Source organism: Mytilus edulis, unplaced genomic scaffold, assembly GCF_963676685.1.
Source record: "Mytilus edulis unplaced genomic scaffold, xbMytEdul2.2 SCAFFOLD_104, whole genome shotgun sequence".
Lineage (NCBI taxonomy): Eukaryota > Metazoa > Mollusca > Bivalvia > Mytilida > Mytilidae > Mytilus > Mytilus edulis.
In genome coordinates this window covers 45544-66588 of record NW_027268293.1, presented here as the reverse complement: position 1 = coordinate 66588, position 21045 = coordinate 45544, and the positions used below count along the sequence as shown (strand labels likewise).

At 33.6% G+C, this 21045-nt stretch overlaps 2 protein-coding genes across 4 annotated transcripts in view; one reads left to right on the top strand and one right to left on the bottom strand.

The window, feature by feature from the left end:
• Positions 1 to 21045, bottom strand: part of LOC139507207 (uncharacterized) — a 55268-nt gene that overhangs the window by 2331 nt on the left and 31892 nt on the right. For 2 of the 3 annotated variants that reach the window (XM_071295677.1, XM_071295679.1), the window contains 4 exons: positions 8601 to 8714; positions 7754 to 7853; positions 7235 to 7323; positions 5608 to 5718 (listed from right to left, as the gene is read on the bottom strand). In XM_071295677.1, the coding sequence (XP_071151778.1) occupies positions 5608 to 5718; positions 7235 to 7323; positions 7754 to 7853; positions 8601 to 8714 (414 nt within the window). Of the gene's footprint in view, positions 1 to 3074; positions 3256 to 5607; positions 5719 to 7234; positions 7324 to 7753; positions 7854 to 8600; positions 8715 to 21045 lie in introns of all 3 variants that reach the window. The other variant, XM_071295678.1, reaches the window with a different exon arrangement.
• On the top strand, positions 10386 to 19454 carry LOC139507208 (uncharacterized). The gene is made up of 6 exons (XM_071295680.1): positions 10386 to 10673; positions 11035 to 11205; positions 11697 to 11810; positions 12598 to 12790; positions 17282 to 17497; positions 18859 to 19454. Exons 2-6 carry the CDS (start codon positions 11079 to 11081, stop codon positions 19130 to 19132), a joined length of 924 nt encoding a protein of 307 aa, XP_071151781.1. The 5' UTR covers positions 10386 to 10673; positions 11035 to 11078; the 3' UTR covers positions 19133 to 19454.

Genomic DNA, 21045 nt, shown 5'->3' with positions numbered 1-21045 from the left:
AAAAATCATATTTTTTCGAAGATATCCATTTTCATCATCCAAATTAAAAGACTGTCGTCAAGTACTTTTAGAAAAAATAGCTATTCGAACACACCTACTCTGTTTTTGTGATTCATTAGATAGGTATCTCACTTGACCCATTTATTTCATCTTTTCGTACTGTCATTTTTTTACGTTATAAAGTCAACCTGTAACTTTGATATATAATAAAGATAGAATCTGAAGCGAGATGCTATATAAAATAATCTTGCTTTGTACGTCTTAAAGACAAAATATACACCCCAAACATGCCCCAACATAAAAAGGTGCACTCGATTTTTCTCTTTTCGATACAATCGTTACCTGTTTTGGGGCATTGAAAACTTATGCAAATGGTGTTTTTAAAATAAGAAAATTGTCGTTTTATTTGTTTCTATTAACTTTTTAAAATTTTGTTACTATATCAAACATTACAGTTAACATTTATCGCTTTCTCGATAAACACAGAGCTTCGATTATTTTGTTCTATTTCAAAAGTGTTTCCGCCTGCATATATCAAGACAAATTAAGATTTTAATCTGCTTCCTCTGGAACCATACACATGGGCTCGATTACCAAATATTCGTATGTATTATTAATGTTTTTAATGCTCCATTTATTGGCATTATGTTTTTCTGGTCTGTGCGTACGTTCGTCCGTTCGTCTGTTTGTTTGTCCGTTTGTCCAGCTTCAAGTTAAATAAAATTGAAACTTAGTACACATTTTCCCTATGGTATGATCTTTTTAATTCTAAAGCCAAATTACAGTTTTATCCCATTTTCATAGTCCACTAAACATAGAAAATGATAGTGTAGATGAGGCATCCGTGTACTAGGGATACATTCATGTTTCTTCAAATTTTCGTCGTATCGCTGTCAATTTGTGTTAAAATTTTAACGTCGATATCAACAAATATTTCATTGTTTACGAGAAATATGCAATTTACTATCATTGTTATAAATCCTAAATATGGCCAATTATATTATAGTTCAAAACAAGAGGCTGTCACAACGACAGCAAACCGGATTTATTAATATAAATTTTATTTGCAATATCACAAGAACCATTACTGATGAATGGTGAAAATGAAAATCGTCAATATCAAATTTGACCTCCATTTTGTCATCAGTATCAACATCTTAAAATTTGAAAAGCTTAGATTGAATGGTTCATGAGTAAATGCAACAACGTGAATGGAAACGCCATTTCACAATTTTTCAAGAACCATAACTCCTGAACGGTAAAAGTCAAAATCGTCATTATTGAACTTGACCTCTGATTTGCCATCAGTAACAACATATAAAAATTTCAAAAGCTTTGGTTGAATGGTTCATGAGAAAATGCACGGACACGACTGGAAACACCATTTTTCAATCTTTCAAGAACCATAACTCCTGAACGGTAAAAGTAAAAATCGTCATTATTGAACTTGACCTCTAATTTTCCATCAGTAACAACATATAAAAATTTCAAAAGCTTTTGTTGAATGGTTCATGAGAAAATGCACGGACACGACTGGAAACACCATTTTTTCAATCTTTCAAGAACCATAACTCCTGAACGGTAAAAGTCAAAATCGCCATTATTGAACTTGACCTTCATTTAGTTGTAAGTAACAACATATTAAAATTTTAAAAGCTTTGGTTGAACGGTTCATGAGTTAATGCACGGACAACATTTGATTGCCGCCCGCCCGCCCGCCGTACATCCCCAAATCAATAACCGACATTTTTGTCACAAAAATCCGGTTAAAAAGAAATTTATGAAACATATTTATATCCGCTAACCGAGCCCTTATTGAGATCGACAAACTCAACAAAAAAGCTTTGAATATAATACGGATATTTCTTAGAATTGATGGTCATCCTATAAAAGTTACGGTCGTCCTATATAAATTACAGTCAGGCTTTACAAATTACGGTCATCCTTTACAAGTTACGGTCATCTTTTTACCAATCACGGTCATCCTTGTTTTATGTTACGGTCATCTTGAAAATATTTTGATTATGATTTACGGTCATCTTGGCGATTTTTTCAAATCGAATTTCCCGTTTCATGCACATTTCTCGGAAGTAATTAGTGATTTTCGAGTGATTCTTTTATAAATTTACATCGTTTCAATGTATGATTTCTAAAGAAAATCATACAGAAACACTTTAACAGACAATACAGAAACTGACCTAATTTTTCATTCGACATCTTGGAATGACCGTGAATGCAGTTACGGTCATCAGCTTTACCCCAGTGATATAGGAAGCGACGTGAAAATAAGGAGATGTAATACGATTGCCACCAGAGACCAAAGGACGTTGAGGTTAGCAATGATAGGTCAACATGCGGCTTTTAACAAAGAGTAAAACACAAACCGTATAGTTAGATATAAAAGTTCCCGACAGTACAAAAAATGAAATAACAACCTGTACTATGATATATTAATAAGCACAAACAAATATGGCACGTACGCTAAACTAACATGTAACCACTGACTTGCATGCTCCTGACTTAGGACAGGCACACACAAAATGTAACAAGAATAAACATGCTTGCGAGTGCTCAATTTTCTGTTCTGAAAATAGTATGTATTCACCCAACATAAGAATAAACTAAAAAATAGACAAAGTAACTCACAAGTAAAGGACGTTTATTTTGTTTGTGAGTTAATTGGTCCAGTTGACAAACCGATAAATTCCTATACAGGGCGTTTAATCCTATAGCAAAAATATCAACTACGACAACAGTCACGTACACACATGTACCAATTAAAGGAGACATGGCATATTTCAATGAGACCAAAACTCAACGAACCTTAACTGACAAACCCGACCCAACGAATTTCGTTCATTTGAGAAAAATAACTAAAACATCTCAACAGAAGAAGATACAAGTAGATGTTGTTTACCATGGCGTTTTATATATTCAAAATATAGTCTTTAAGGTAAAAATATTAAGTATATGCGTTTTCCATGAATTTGCAAAAGTAGAGAAAAATAAGCAAGAAAATTTAAAGCCAAGCATCAACACAGATGTGTCAATACATTTATGAATAAACATTTTACCGATTTAGAATTTTTCATAAAATTTTCCATAGAGATAGTCAATACACGTGATTGGAGAATATTTCTCTGAATCGTCTAAACACGTGATGACGCTAAACGAGTCCGGCACAACAAACAAAGCTGCAGATTGTCGACTCTGTCGTTTTATTGACTCTTCATTCGGAATTAAAACACGATGTTTCTGTAAATAAAAAATAAGTCACTGACTGAAGTTTGATGTCCAGCGGCAAATGTTTCCTGTATATTCAAAGCAATTGTATATCGTATGAGCTGAATTGTTTTAGACAGCAAGTGATGGCAATATCTTGAATTAAACTGATCATAACATAGTAACACAAAAAAGTTCTAAAAAGGTAAAAACGAATAGACACTACATGCGTACAGCAACAGGTATAACAATAACAGTCGTTGGAGAAAAAATTTCAAATGTAAACTAAACAATTTTCCAAACAAGAACATATCAAAAAGCAAAATAACAAAAATATCGAACTCGGAGAAAATTCTGAACAGAAAGTCCCTAAGCAAAATGGTGGATTTAACTTGGATGTATAGCTAGCCATACCTTTCACTTGCATGACAGTTGCAGAAAATTCCATTATATTGACATCGATGTGTGAACACAGCAAAACAGACATAATAGGTAAAAATGTCAAAATAAGGGTACAGCAGTCAACAATGTGTTTTAATCTTAACCACTACAAAAACATGCAAATATGTCAACAAAGATAAACAAATGGGCATAAAGACAAAGCACATGAGCAAAAACGAAAGACAAGAATACAAAAACATACCAAAACACAATAACACAATAACGGGATGTATATGTACCGAGCCACGTCAAATGGATACTGCTTAAAACAAAGGCTAAACAGTATTAATAATAATCTTCTAAGACAATCCAGCCTTTGTATTCTTAATTATCTAGTACAATGTTCATTCATATTTTGAACAAGTCATGTAGCTTTCGTTGGTTTTGTTTATTGTAAAACAAGAGTGCACACGCTGAAATGTCTCGCCTTCTATACTAATCATTGATATTATGTTGATAGTCCTAAGTATAAAGCTAAGCTTTATTACAACTGTCACATAAACTTAACATTAACCAAGATAACTAAACAAAGACCAATGAACCTTGAAAAAGAGGTCCAGGTCAGATGAACCATGCCAGGCAGACAGGTACAGCTAACAATGCTTCTATACAACATATATAGTTCAACTTGACACATTACTTATAGTTTAAGAAAAATAGACCAAAACACAAAAACTTAACACTGTGCAATGAACCGTGAAAATGAGGTCACGGTTAAATAAAACCTGCTCGACTGACATAAAGATCATAAAATATTTCCATACACCAAATATAGTTGACCTATGGCACATAGCATTAGATAAAAAGACCAAAACTCAAAAACTTAACTTTGACCACTGAACCATGAAAATGAGGTCAAGGTCACATGACATCTGCCCGCTAGACATGTACACTTAACAATCATTCCATACAACAAATATAGTAGACCTATTGCATAAGGTATGAAAAAAACAGACCAAAACACAAAAATTTAACTATAACCACTGAACCATGAAAATGAGGTCAAGGTCAGATGACACCTGCCAGTTGGACATGTACACCTTACAGTCCTTCCATACACCGAATATACTAGCCCTTTTGCTTAAAGTATCTGAGATATGGACTTGACCACCAAAACTTAACCTTGTTCACTGATCCATGAAATGAGGTCGAGGTCAAGTGAAAACTGTCTGACAGACACGAGGACCTTGCAAGGTACGCACATATCAAATATAGTTATCCTATTACTTATAATAAGAGAGAATTCAACATTACAAAAAATTTGAACTTTTTTTTCAAGTGGTCACTGAACCATGAAAATGAGGTCAAGGACATTGGACATGTGACTGACGGAAACTTCGTATTATGAAGCATCTATATACAAAGTATGAAGCATCCAGGTCTTCCACCTTCTAAAATATAAAGCTTTTAAGAAGTGAGCTAACGCCGCCGCCGCCGGATCACTATCCCTATGTCGAGCTTTCTGCAACAAAAGTTGCAGGCTCGACAATAACAAATTACTGTTTCTTATATATGACTTGCATATCTGATACTTGACTTAGATTGGTCAATCATACTTTCTCTTGGTTTCAACTTTCATTGGTTTATCTTGTTTAGAAATTCAACATTGCGGCCAACTTCCTAGTTACGACTGGTCAATTGTGCATTTGATGATAATTATAGTAGCGGGTACATACAAAAATGTAAATTGAAAATCGCGTACATGTAAATATATATTTGGCTTAAGATATATATAACGGATTAAACACATTTTTTCTAGAGATTATTGATGTGTAAACCGGGGCTCTTAATCACAAACTTTACATTATTGGCCTTCGGACTTTTATTCAGATTGTGAGTTAATCGCCCCGGTTTATACATCAATAACTTCTAGTATTTAATCCTATAGTAAAATTGACAAACAAACATTCACGCTGCCACATTTAAAAAAAGGTTAAACTTTACCGTGGCAATCAGTTTATCTGCCGTCCATCTTTGCATCATATCTCCAATATTTACAACAATGGTACTAGGAATTGGTGTAGCTTGAATATAGTCACCATCACGCGTCTTCACCTGTTTTAGACAAGAAAGACATAATTTATGTACATGCACGTAAACAACTTGCCTCTTGTGAAATTTTTAAAACACGAGACTTATCGACATAATGTTTAATTGCACACCAAATTATGCAATGCTGACTATATATGCAGCATGGGCTTTGCTCATTGTTGAAGTCCATACGAATGATCTATAGTTGTTTATTTCTGTGTCATTTGTTTTTTAAAAGAGGTTTCTCATTGGAAATCATACCAAATTTTTTTTTAATAAACGTCAATCTGCAGAAACTGTTAAGTATTGTAGTACTTGAAATTGTAGAACACATTTTGGTTCAAAGCTATTTTGAATGAGAACACAACGACAAAAGTAAAGACTGTCAGAGAACATTACATTAGTTTATGAACAGATATATCATGTTAAGGAGGGGTATTTGCGAAAAATACCAGTCGAGAGAATGTTAAATTTCACGAGCCGTAAGGCGAGGGAAATTCATTCTCAAGACTGGTATTTTTCGCAAATACCCCTCAATAACATGATATATCTGTTTAATTACACCGAATGTTAATGTACTAAAACGCATTGATGATCGTGACGTTACAAGCGTCCAGTCGGATAGAGTATTTTTTGGCAAATACCACGGCAGAGAGGGTAAAAAAGGCATATCCTTTTAGCAAATACCCCGGCGGCGTTAAAAATGAACGATATTCATTTGATAACAGTAAATTGGGGAAAAATACACTGGCTATTAACCAATCAAAACCCCGGATTCTTACATAAGGTGTAATTATAAAAAAAACACTAAAACATTCTGTTAACGATGAAAATCTGTCACGTATTAGATCTGTATAAGATTGCAATATGAAAGATCTGTGTGACTTGTCTCCTAAATGGCTTGCGTTATGCAGTCCTGACAAAACTGAAATAATGATTTTCTCAACTATTGGTTTTCGAAATCTCAGTTATTCCCTAGTTTTTATTAGACCCATTTTTAAATATGGCGCTAAAGTGTGTGACGATTGTGTAATATTGTATAAAGCCTGTAGTTAAGAAGAGGTTGTTGTTTTTTTGCTGCTAATGATATTTGTTTTGTTTTTCTTTTCTTTTATTGTTTTGTATAGTTTGTCCTTATGTTTTGCTTTTTCGCAACTGTCACAGACAAAGTGAAGGGTATCTAACTAGTTTAACCCCGCTACATTCTGTATGTGTCAGTCCCAAGTCAATTTTGAAGAGCCTGTAATTCAGTGGTTGTTGTCAGTTGCTTTACATCATATACATTTTTAGTTACTTAATTTTGTCATTTCGGGGACTTTTATAGCTGTATATATGCGGTATGGGTTTTACTCATTGTTGAAGGCCGTACGATCACCTATAATTATTAACATTTCTGTGTCATTTTTTTTTGTCTCATGGTCATCATACCACACCTCCATATTTCTATATTTACATAAATAAGAAAACTTGCAATTGTAGGTCGCGTGAATTATAACACAGGTCTATACATTTTCAATGATTGCAGTGTGTATACATTTACCTCCAATCCCCCGACGAGATCTTGGAATAGTAGTGTCAGTGTACCATAGTCTGAATGCTCACCACATCGTACTTGTCCTTCTTTTATTTCTGCAATAATTGATTTATTATTCTCAAGTTTGGAATTTGTTTTGTAAAATGTTCTTGTGAATAAAATTAGGGCACATGCACTAAAATTTAAAACCAATATTGAAGTTTATATTAAACAAACAAAAATATAATTTTACTTTTGTTTGGACGTTTAGGTATACATTGTTCGCAATTATAATGGAGTTATGTATTCTTATTTCCTAATGAATATACATGTTTTCAAGGGGCGGGATTATTTGCTGTGTTGATAACCAATTTGCAGCCTTAGGCTTTGGTCGGGTTGTTGTTGTCTCTTTGATACATTCCCAGTTTTCATTCCCAATTTTATTCTATTTCTTTGTGGATTGGTCTCAATGGCGTATTATCACACTTCCTTTTATCCATATTTTAAAGAATTTCAAATGCTTGATGACATTACGGATAATCTTACCTTTTTCCATTGGAATTGCCGGATAAAACAAACTTCTAAGAGCAGTTACATTTCCTCTTTGTCCAATTAATTTATGACAGTTTCGAAAAAAAATCTTGTCCTGAAATGTAAGAAACGTGTAGTTGTTTCTCTATAGTTGATGTTAGTTCAACAGAAAAATCATTTAGATTTCTTTAAATAAATAAAATATTAAATGTTATGGACAATGTACGCATTAATAAATACAATATTTTGCTTCAAATAGTTAAAAAGACCCACCACCCACTTTATTGACAGGCAGAATCAGCTTGCTTCTAAATCATGTGAAAATGGATATTCGTAACTTATTACGCAAACATAATATATACATTGTCAATATACTTGAAATGCTGTGTCGTATTTGGATTTTCGTCCGGACGAAAATTATACTAATTCTTTATGCAATTTCGAGTTCATAGACCTTGAAGAAAATTCCTCATAATGATACGTGTCAAAGACATCGTCTCCGCTCACAAAGTACAATGTATGTTTTCCGTGTTCAGTTAAATACGATATATGGGTAAGAAAATCACTGTCTCTTATATTTAAAAAAAAATCGACATGATAGTATCATAATTATAAACGCGGACCTCGAAGATGACCCCAAAATGAATTGTTACACAAAAAGAAGTATCCACATTCCAGCATGCTGGGTAACAGGAGATTTTCTTTGTTCAAGTACGTTAAGTACAAATAAAGCAACACATTTTTGTTTACCTGTCATTTGTACAATTATTGTTCGCTGATTGCAGGATAAATGTAATATACGTGTATTATATTATTAAAACAATAATAAAAAAAAACATATTTATTTCGACACATAAATTACCTCTAAATTCAAACCAACGGAGATAACATCAAAAACTCTTAATGCTAGGTCTATACATTTCTTTAAGAAATCCATTAAAACAGTCTCGAATTCTGGCATATTGGTCGGCCATATCTGAAATTTAAAAATGAAGTATAAAAAAAAACAGTATAATATTTATGTATTACTCTACCTGCATAACCAAGACCGAGCAAAACTCCAAAACATACAAAAAATATCAAACATTTGCGGTGTTACATATACATTTGTAAGTTAATGACAACAACATTCAAGCATCACTATAATTAGCAGATAAAAACCATGGCCCCGTCGTAGAATGTACATGTAACTATGCCACTTTAATTATGTGATTTCGAAGTATAAGCGAAGCCTACAAGTATAAGTTAAAGTGAACAACGTTGTCTTCAACTTTAACTCCAAGTAGTAGTATTGCATTCTAACACTACAATATAATGATTACGATTCAAAGTTTACCAATGCAAGCTGCTGAATTATTATATGCCCAAAAGATATATATAACTAGAACACACCCGTGATATCGCGGGTCCGTGACTGAATTAAAGTATATAACTATGCGTAAGCCTTATTTTAGTATTGGTATTGTCATCTGATAAGTCATACCGATTATTAGATACCCAATTATTGTCTCTACTTTCAAATCTTTCTGTTTGAACCCGTCGACCTGGAACTTATCAATTATTGGTAATATTAATTATTTGGAAAACAAAAGGTCCTGTAATGGAGTATTTTTTAGTCAACAGCATTGTCTTATATAAGTTATAAATAAGGTTGAATTCTTTGATTCTCTGTTTTACGTCATGCCCGCTAACAAATGGAAAACTGTACCTTTACGCCTTATTTTAAGTCCAGATTTTTAGTAATCGTATTGTTATCTTAGAAAGTCTTACTGATTAAAATACTACAATAGGTAACAATTTGACAATGATTGAATTTAGCAGTGTCAACCCTGTGGTTATGACCCTTGTATATAGCAAAATCCTAAATACACCGTTTGGTGGTGCGCCTGTCAGATGCGGAACGTACAGATAAGGTAATAGGTAACAGGTGAATATCAGTGGCGGATCCAGGGGGGGGGGGGGGGGTTCCGGGGGTGCGCACCCCCCTTTATTTTTGCCGATCAATGCATTTGTATCGGGACATATGTTTTGCACCACCCCCCCCCCCCCTTTGCCCTGGGTGCCCTGGGTTAGCACCCCCCTTTCGAAAATTCCTGCATCCGCCCCTGAATATACTATGACATCGGTATCGGATTCGACCCGGAACTTGTTAATTATTGGCAATATTAATTATGTGGCAAACAAAAGGGTCTAGAGTGGTGTAATTTTTAATCTACACCATTGTCCTATATAAGCTATATTTAACGTTGAATTTTTTGATTTGTCGTTTTTACCCGATGACGGCTGACAAATTGGACCTCGTTATTTTAGTATTATAGATATATACACACCAAATTAAAACTGAGTAATGACTGCAGACGCAAACGTACACACACAAAAGTAAACGACAACGATGATGCATATGCACACCAAAACTGAGCTATGACTGCAGACGAAAACGTGCACACAAAAAAGTAAACGACAAAACTATTAAGAAATGCGAACCCTAACTACCGGTAATCTCAGTTGATCTCAGAAGGATAAGCAGAATCTACTATCGAAGTGGAAACCGTGTTCATAGCACATTTAGTGTGGTTCCAAAAATGGACAAAAATGATTGTTATGTGATGAGCCTCTAATTTAATTCTGTGGTATTAAGTGACGTGCGCTATCTACAAAGCAGGCCAGGATAAACCGGCTGTACGTTGGTCATTTTTCTTCAAATATGACGAGGACAGTGTGGAAAGTCTGTCAAAAGTTCTAGAACGGATGAACGCAACATGTGGCATTAAAGAAAGAGCAAATGAAATATTTGTGATGAACTATAAAATCAAGCTCAGCGTTAGGAGAATGGAGCCAGAGCCAGAGTTCCCAAAAGGCAGAGTGTTTGCTATTGACACAGAAAGCCAGTTCACATTAATGATGCCACTTATTTAACAAAATTATGAGATTATAGGTATACAAATTCAAACGTTTTGGATAATTTTTAATATGAGGCAGGTGCAACCTAGCGCACTCCCGAAGATAGGCGTGGATGCAGACAAAGAAGAAAAAAAAAGTTTAAAAACACAAAACATTTAAACTGCAATATCCTGTATCCCCAAATTCTTATCCAGTCCCCTTTTATTTTGAAAAAAAAATTAGCCCCCCCCCCCTCCTTTTAAAAAAATCTGGATTTACCACTGTCTATTTATATCCATTATGTTTGCATATCAAATTGTATCAATAAACATGTATACAGTTGTTTCAACTGTCATTACATGTACTTAGTGTCACTGTAAATATTGTTATTAATGACCCAATTCATTAATTTTCAGTTAAAGTAGTAGAGACGGAAGTGAGATCAGTAAATCAGATATTGATGGACAAAAAAACAATGGCAAAAAGAAAATTACCAGCTGAATCGGATGATGTCAAACGAGCAAAGAAGGCAAATGTCGGAAGGCCTCCTATAAATGCAGAAAATAGAATGTTGATATTTAAAAAAAGTAAGTGAGATTGTAGGTATTTTTCTTATTTAAAAACTTATAACAATATTATAATCAATTGACGATTTCTTGAAATATATGTACTGTAAATAAAAAAAAGCACAACATTCAGAATTTGGAGTAATGACTGGTTGGCTCAGGAATCAATAATGTGTCTGAGAAGAGTATTGTTACCTTGTTTGCTAGCAAGGTAAAGATTCAGTTCAGTATATATAAATAATACAAAACAGGCTTCATATATATTCATTTCATATACACATACACCTTATATTAATAAGCTATCGATGCAGCCGTGGCATTAAACCATCAATCAATCACTCACAGATAAATATTAAGAGCAGCTTAGCTTAACAATGACTAAATGATGAAGATAAAACCATTATTACACTTTATGGATACTATGCAAGTAGCTTTATCTTTAACAGTGTTATGTCTTTAAAATGCTTTGATGTATCTCAACCTTTAATACTGATTACTGTGTATTATTTTAGAAGTAAAAGACAAGTTTCCTGATGTCGTCATCAAATCACCCACCTTAGTGTCATGTGCATGCAGTGTAGACATACATTTGCATAGATCTTTTGGTACGACTAATCTAAATAAGCGTAAGTATATATATGAAACAAGCACACTTTATTGTTAGCAAGATTTGTTATACATGTATAACTAATACCTTAATCTTACTATAATATGATATGCAATCAAATGTTAAAGCTATTTTGATTGAGTAATAATTACAACCTTTATGACAATTCAGTCTTTTGAATGGCATGAAGCACCATATTTTCCCCAATTCTTAAAAGCACTGGGATATATGTATGCTATATAAAATTAAGGACTGGCTGTTATAGTGTCTACAAGATTGTTACAGATGGACACACTACCCCCCCTCCCCTCCCCCCTTAAGGAACAAATAGCCTTTTAAAGTTAACCAACTAAGTTTTAGAGCATGTGAATTAAAAATAAAATATAAATATTACCTTATGTTTAACCATACTGCATTATCAAAGGTAACAATACTTCCGACAGCAATCAACTTTCTTTTAAAACAACCTTACTTACTAAAGATCACTAAAGATCTATTTCTCTGTTTTACTCAATACCCCTTATAAACATAAAGCCCGCCTCTTGGTACAGGATAAATCGCTGTGTTATATACGTAGGTCCATTGGTGGCCTTGGGTTGTTTTGTACATTTTAGTTGGGTTAATGTCGCTTTGACACATTTCTGTTACCATTCTTTATTCTATTCCCCCACATTGAAATATAAACACCAGAATTGGTCATTCTGATTGCAGTAATTTGGATATTTTGTTTTAATGATTATGTCAATAACTTTAGTTGTAGTATCTGTAGACCAATATGACCTGTATACAATTTTTTTTACTTTTAGATATGAAAAGTTGTAATGCAAAGAGGGTCCAAAAGGCAGCAACTTCTGGATCAGCTGTGAAATTAAAAGAGTTTTTGTTGAAACATTCTACATCAGAAGAAAAAAAGTCCACTTCTTCTAAATTGGATGAGGTTCAAAGTGATGATTCACTTCACAGTGGGGGACTTCCCAGTGATGAGGAGCCTTCTGATATGTAAGCAAGAAAGTACTTTATGTTCATTTGTTGACATCAATTGAATATTCACGTGCTATAAGCATTTACCAGTTATATCTGTCCATTTGAATTTCATATGACAATAGTTTTGGAAATGAAACAAGTTGTGACTTCAATATATAGGGTTGTCTGTGGGTTTTTAATGATATGTGACAAACACCATACATTACAGTTTCAATGTATAAATTTGTATTCAAGAATATTGTTATACAGTGAAACCTGTCTAAACCGAACCCTGAGTAAACCGAAAATCTGTGTAAACCAAACTCCATATATAGTCCCGTTTTAAGTATCTATCATGTCTATACAAATAAAACCTGTGTAATCCGAATACCTGTCTAAACTGAATACAAATTTTTGTCTCAAAGGGATTCGGTTTAGACAGGTTTCACTGTACTTTTTTTGTTATCTCTTTTTGTGATGTGATTTTTTATTTACACATTTTTATTTACATATTGTTAGCTCACCTGGCCTAAAAGGCCATGTGAGCTTTTCTCATCACTTGGCGTCCGTCGTCGTCGTCGTCGTCTGTCGTCGTTAACAATTTTTCAAACATCTTCTCCTCTGAAACTACTGAATGGATTTGAATGAAACTTAGCGTGATTGTTCCTTAGATTATCCTGCACAAAGTGTGTGCTTCGATTTTTGATCCTTCAAAAAACATGGCCGCCGTTACTTAAAATAGAACATAGGGGTCAAATGCAGTTTTTGGCTTATATCTCAAAAACGAAAGCATTTAGAGCAAATCTAACATGGGGTAAAAATGTTCATTAGGTCAAGATCTATCAGCCCTGTAATTTTCAGATGAATCAAACAAACCATTGTTGGGTTGCTGCCACTTAATTGGTAATTTTAAGGAAATTTTGCAGTTTTTGGTCATTATCTTGAATATTATTATAGATAAAGATAAACTGTTAACAGCAAAAATGATCAGCAAAGTAAGATCTACAAATAAGTTAAAATGACCAAAATTGTCAATTGACCCCTTAAGGGGTTATTGTCCTTTAATGACAATTTTTCACAATTTGTTCATCACATTTGCTAACTTTAAAAAATCTTCCCCTCTGAAACTACTGAATGGATTTGAATGAAACTTAGCATGATTGTTCCTTAGATTATCCTGCACAAAATGTGTGCTTTGATTTTTGATCCGTCAAAAAACATGGCCGCCGTTACTTAAAATAGAACATAGGGGTCAAATGCAGTTTTTGGCTTATATCTCAAAAACAAAAGCATTTAGAGCAAATCTGACATGGGGTAAAAATGTTCATTAGGTCAAGATCTATCAGCCCTGAAATTTTCAGATGAATCAAACAAACCATTGTTGGGTTGCTGCCACTTAATTGGTAATTTTAAGGAAATTTTGCAGTTTTTGGTCATTATCTTGAATATTATTATAGTTAAAGATAAACTGTAAAGAGCAAAAATGATCAGCAAAGTAAGATCTACAAATAAGTTAATATGACCAAAATTGTCAATTGACCCCTTAAGGGGTTATTGTCCTTTAATGACAATTTTTCACAATTTGTTCATCACATTTGCTAACTTTAAAAAATCTTCTCCTCTGAAACTACTGAATGGATTTGGATGAAACTTAGCATGATTGTTCCTTAGATTATCCTGCACAAAGTGTGTGCTTTGAATTTTGATCCGTCAAAAAACATGGCCGCTGTTACTTAAAATAGAACATAGGGGTCAAATGCAGTTTTTGGCTTATATCTCAAAAACAAAAGCATTTAGAGCAAATCTGACATGGGTAAAAATGTTCATTAGGTCAAGATCTATCAGCCCTGAAATTTTCAGATGAATCAAATAAACCATTGTTGGGTTGCTGCCACTTAATTGGTAATTTTAACAAAATTTTGCAGTTTTTGGTCATTATCTTGAATATTATTATAGATAAAGATAAACTGTAAACAGCAAAAATGATCAGCAAAGTAAGATCTACAAATAAGTTAGTATGACCAAAATTGTCAATTGACCCCTTAAGGGGTTATTGTCCTTTAATGACAATTTTTCACAATTTGTTCATCACATTTGCTAACTTTAAAAAATCTTCTTCTCTGAAACTACTGAATGGATTTGGATGAAACTTAGCATGATTGTTCCTTAGATTATCCTGCACAAAGTGTGTGCTTTGAATTTTGATCCGTCAAAAAAACATGGCCGCTGTTACTTAAAATAGAACATAGGGGTCAAATGCAGTTTTTGGCTTATATCTCAAAAACAAAAGCATTTAGAGCAAATCTGACATGGGTAAAAATGTTCATTAGGTCAAGATCTATCAGCCCTGAAATTTTCAGATGAATCAAATAAACCATTGTTGGGTTGCTGCCACTTAATTGGTAATTTTAACGAAATTTTGAAGTTTTTGGTCATTATCTTGAATATTATTATAGATAAAGATAAACTGTAAACAGCAAAAATGATCAGCAAAGTAAGATCTACAAATAAGTTAATATGACCAAAATTGTCAATTGACCCCTTAAGGGGTTATTGTCCTTTAATGACAATTTTTCACAATTTGTTCATCACATTTGCTAACTTTAAAAAATCTTCTTCTCTGAAACTACTGAATGGATTTGGATGAAACTTAGCATGATTGTTCCTTAGATTATCCTGCACAAAGTGTGTGCTTTGATTTTTGATCCGTCAAAAAACATGGCCGCCGTTACTTAAAATAGAACATAGGGTCAAATGCAGTTTTTGGCTTATATCTCAAAAACGAAAGCATTTAGAGCAATTTGACATGGGGAAAAAATGTTCATTAGGTCAAGATCTATCAGCCCTGAAATTGTCAGATGAATCAAACAAACCATTGTTGGGTTGCTGCCACTTAATTGGTAATTTTAAGGAAATTTTGCAGTTTTTGGTCATTATCTTGAATTATATTATAGATAAAGATAAACTGTTAACAGCAAAAATGATCAGCAAAGTAAGATCTACAAATAAGTTAATATGACCAAAATTGTCAATTGACCCATTAAGGGGTTATTGTCCTTTAATTACAATTTTTCACAATTTGTTCATCATATTTGCTAACTTTAAAAAATCTTCTCCTCTAAAACTACTAAACCAAATTCAATTAAACTTCAACTGAATGATCAGTAGGGTGTATAAAATAAAGTTTGTGCTTTATTTTTTATTTCGTCAAAAAACATGACCGTCATGGCTAAAAATAGAACACAGGGTAAAATGCAGTTTTTGGCTTATATCTCAAAAACTCCAGCATTAAGAGCAAATAAGACAAGAAGTTAAAGTATTTATTAGGTCAAGGTCTACCTGTCCTGAAATTTTCAGCCGAATTGGGTAACTGTTTTTTCAGGTATAATGCCCCTGAATTGATGATTTTAAAGAAATTTTGCAGTTTTTTGGTTATTATCTTGAATATTATTATAGATACAGATAAACTGTTAATAGCAAAAATGTTAAGCAAAGTAAGATCTACAAATAAGTCAATTTGACCAAAATTGTCAATTGACCCCTTAAGGAATTATTGCCCTTTAAAGAATTTTTTTCACAATTTGTTCATCATGTTGACTTACTTTAAAAAATCTTCTCCTTTGAAACTGCTGTATCAATTTCAGCCAAACTTAGGCTAAATGAGTTTCAGAGTATCTAGTATAAATTTTATATTTCATTTCCTTGTATGTCAGAAACATAGCTCCTATGGCTAAAATAGAACATAGGAGAAAATGATTTTTTTTTTTGCTTTTGAAGAAAATAGGACGATTCAAAGAACATTTAAATAAATTGAAAAGCCAAAATAATCATTGATGAGAGATTTAACCAAAAAAATTAAGGTGAGCGATTCAGGCTCTTGAGAGCCTCTTGTTTTTATACAACTGCAAAAAAAATGCAATTTATCTTTATGTCATGTATGTGTCTTTTTTTTTCAATTTTATCCATTATATCAGTCTTGAAAAAAAAAACATGGCCCCCATCGCTTAAAATAAAACATAGGGGTTTATATACCTTAACTACAAAACTAACAGTTAGACCAGATCTACAAACTGATTGGTCCATGATTCTTTGCTGTCAATAGTTGTTAGACTTCTTATGCATGACATGAGTTTTGTAGAATTTTAATATAATTTTGTGGTCAACAAAGTTCTATGTTCTCACTTGCTTCAACTCTCAACTTTACTTCAGTGACATGTTGCAGTCCGTGCTATCATGCTGTGCCCAGAAAAGCCAATTATTTTAATTATTCAACCTTTAATTTTGTAACTGATTACAAAAACCAACCAAATGTTTACCTCGTTCTAAGAGTTTGTTATTAAGTTGTTTGATTTTGTTATTGTCCATGTTGTGGCAAATGAAGGTTTTGTTGTATTTTATTTATTTATTGTTTTATTAGAATTTAAGATGAAAATCTAGTCATTGCTTGCTAGTCGTTCTAGTTCATTTTATTTTATTGTATTAGATGTATAATAAAAGGTGTCATGAAATATTTCTTGTTTTTTATAGTCTAATGTTGCAAGATGTACAAGACAATACATTGCTTGATGAAAGTCCCCCATGTTCTCCTGCATCATTTAGAGAATCAAGTTGCATATTAGAGAATGAGCTACATGACTTTACATCCAGTTTTGAAAGTGTTTCAAGCTTATCATCTGAGAGTGAATATGATTCAGATGGTTTGTCAACAGCAGTTTACGCAGACCAAATTTCTGACAATATTAGGTAAATTCTTGACTCAGGGATAAACTTTCAATGCTAAATGTCTTATTAGCTCACCTGACCCGGTGAGCTTTTGCTACCACTGAGCGTCTGTCATAAAATTATCACATTTTAATCTTCTCCTCTGAAACCACTGGGCCAAATTTAACCAAACTTGGTAGGGATGATCCTTGGTAGTTGGGGATTCTAGTTTGTTCATATGGTGGTCCATGGGGTCCAAAGAAAGTTTTAAAATGGGTTTTAAATGGGAAAAGCTTTAAATCTCCTGAAGAAGAACCAGCAGTAGCAAGGGAGTCATACTTTGTCTGAAGCAGCAGTAGAGTTTGTACAAATGAAGGTCTAGACCTTCATTTGTACAAACTTGAAACATCATGTCCTACTGATGTTTCAGAAAAATCACAACTGTCTTGCTACTGCTGGTTCTTAAGAAGAAGATTTTTAAAGCTTTTTCCAATTAAAGCATAACTTTGAACCACAAGTGCTCGGACCACATGGACTCCGGGACCTTCATTTGTATAAACTTGAAACATCATGTCCTACTGGTTTCAAACAAATTATGATGCCTTGCTACTGCTGGTTCTCCAGTAGAAGATTTTTAAAGCCTTTTCTCAAAAAAGCCTTTGTTAAACTTTGGACCCCATGGACACCCAGATTCTATGTACCAACATTTCAGAAAAATCTTATGACTCGTTTGGAGTTATTCCCCCTGAAATGCCAACTGAAAGACCAGGTGAGCGCTACAGGCTCCTGTGAGCTTCTTGTTTTAATATTTAATGTACACTGTTTTTGTTGATGTTTAGAATCTGACCTTTAGAGCCACCATATGGCCTTCAACAACCATCATGAATTTCATACTTTATAACAATTGCTATGTGCTCCAAGATAGATCTTTGCACGAGTGGTTCTCTAACATTAAATACTTGAAAAAACATCTCGCATTCAGTACTTGAAAACACATGACAACAGATTGCATTAGCCATCATTAGATTTATCAGAAAGAAATGATCAGAAATGAAATGTATTTACCAGTTATGTCAATAATCTAACGAATTTTGATACTCATTTAAACCTATGACATAAAAGTGTGTTATGTCAAGGACATATATATACGTCCCTGGTTATGTATACAGGATCAGTCAGGTTCACACACACATGAAAACATACCAATATAGTTCATTGTCTAGTTCAATCTAGTGATCACTAGTCAAAACTATGCCTACTTCCATGGTTTAATATTGTCCAATCACAAATAATTACACGAAGATGAATTTTTGCAAATCATAATTCAAATTGTGACTAGGCAATGTTATTTATTGTTACCACATCCCACACCATAATAATTGTGTTGTTTTTTTTTATTTCAGGAGATTTACCTATTGGGATAGTATATGTGAGAAACTTCAGGACGTGCTCAATTCAGGGCTTTTGCAGAAAAATCACATATTTTATGTGTACATTGATAATGTTTTGAATTTTGTGAAACAAGTAGAAGATCCTAAAAAACAATTTCATTGGGATGAAAGAATTCTTGAGTTTGTAGAAACAATTGAATATCATGGACATAAGAAGGTCTTGAATATCCTCAGAGGTCCAGGGTTTTTAGGAACAGGAAAGGGTGGTATTAAACACTTTGATTGAAAGTCATGGAATCTTCCACTTCCTAGCCATTTTGCAAGACACAAAAATGTAAGTGGATATACAATAGAAAATGGTATCCATTGTAACCTTTTAAGAAGCTTTTTGGAAATTTGTGCTCAAGAGGATTCTGTCGTAACTTCTTTACTTAACAATGGTTACACAAAAGTTATACCGGTTGCAATGCAGAAAGATGGAATGGCGTTAAAACCTGGGCTAATGGTCGACATTAGGCAAGGTGTATTGATAGGCGGAACATTGAAAATAGATAATGAATTCATTGAAAGGCACCCTAATCCCTCTCCGGAAATGCCAAAAAGTTTGTTTGTGCAAGAAGCTGAAGTTACATGTCTCACTTCCCTGGATAATAAACTGACTCTTCCTGTAGGTGTTGATTATAATTGTATAGGAATTTCTTCTGCTGAGACTTTTGAAAAATTCAATCTCCATTGTAATCAATTGCAAATATGTTTGCAGTGCATAAAATCTGGTCACATTAACACTGAAAATGGAGTGATTGTAAGTGGTAACTGCTCATCAAAATGTGAAACTTGTTTAGAACAAAGATCCGTTTGCCAAGACTGTAAACGAAATGGACAATGTCACATAGACCCTTCCCTTCGATGTTGTGGCAACTGTTTAAGACGAAAAGAAAAATGTGTAAAGCTAATGGTTCTTGTGATTACTATGGACTCCGAATCAAAAAATAAAGGTGCAGAAGAAATGTTTGAAGAAAGAAAAAAAATGGAAGCATTGATCCGAATGTCTCACTTGCATGTTGTGTACCAGATGGTGTCCATGTAGGAAAGCGTTTAGCCAGACACTTCAGTAATTGGTTTCTTCTCGTTGATGGATGCCGCATCAATCGGGTACTTCTTCGAACATTACGTGGAGACCCAAGTTTAAAAGATAAACTAAGACCACACCTGACAGTTGCAGCATGCAGAAATAGAGATAGAATGGATGTTGATGCATCTTTGGAGATATCAAGTAAACCAGTGAGAAACATTGTTTCAGGTATTAAGACAATAACTCATACAATAATACCAGAAAAATACCGGTTATATGAAGACAACAAAAAGGGGACACTGTCTTCACCCATTGCAGTCTGTATTACTGAAAATGGGATGTTACTGATAGCTGATGCATCCAAAGGCAAACTGTTTTCTGCACGATTGCATTATCCCGTTGATGTTGTAGAAATTACAGGAAAGTTAAACCATCCTATTGGGGTTGCCTATACTAAGGAGGTTATGTATGTGTCTGATTTAACAGAGAAAGCCATATTCTTTTTAGATTTGAAAGGAAATTCTGTTTACGATCCCGACAGAATGACCATAAAGCAACTGCAAAAAGCTCTCAAAGACCAGGGGTTATGGGAAAATAAAGATAGAACCCTGAAGAAAGCAGACTTGCAACAAAAGTTACAAAAATGGATTAAAGATAATCAAGTTAGCACAGAAAGTTCAGGAAATGTAATTGGATCAGGACAAAAAGCCAAAAAACTTGAAATCATGGATCATGAAATAGATGCCCCTGCAGGACTTTGTACTATAGGAGCAGATAAATTGATTGTTTCAGACTTAAAATCAGGAAATATAAGTATGCTCACTTTGACAAGCAATGGACTTACTGTAACAGCAAGTACTATACAGATAGTTTACACTTGCATACCACTCATTTACAACATGGTTTTGAAAGACAATTATGTATATTTTGCATCATCTGATTTGGCAAAAGGAGGTATTTTCAGTATCGAAAGAAACGGGGAAAAATTAGCTGAAAATGTAACGAAATTAGTCTCAAATGGATCAGATTTAAAACAAGCTTTTGGAATTGCAGTTTATCATGATGGTCTTGTTTTGACTGACATATAGGATAAGAAAATAAAACTTTTATCTGGTATGCATAGGAGT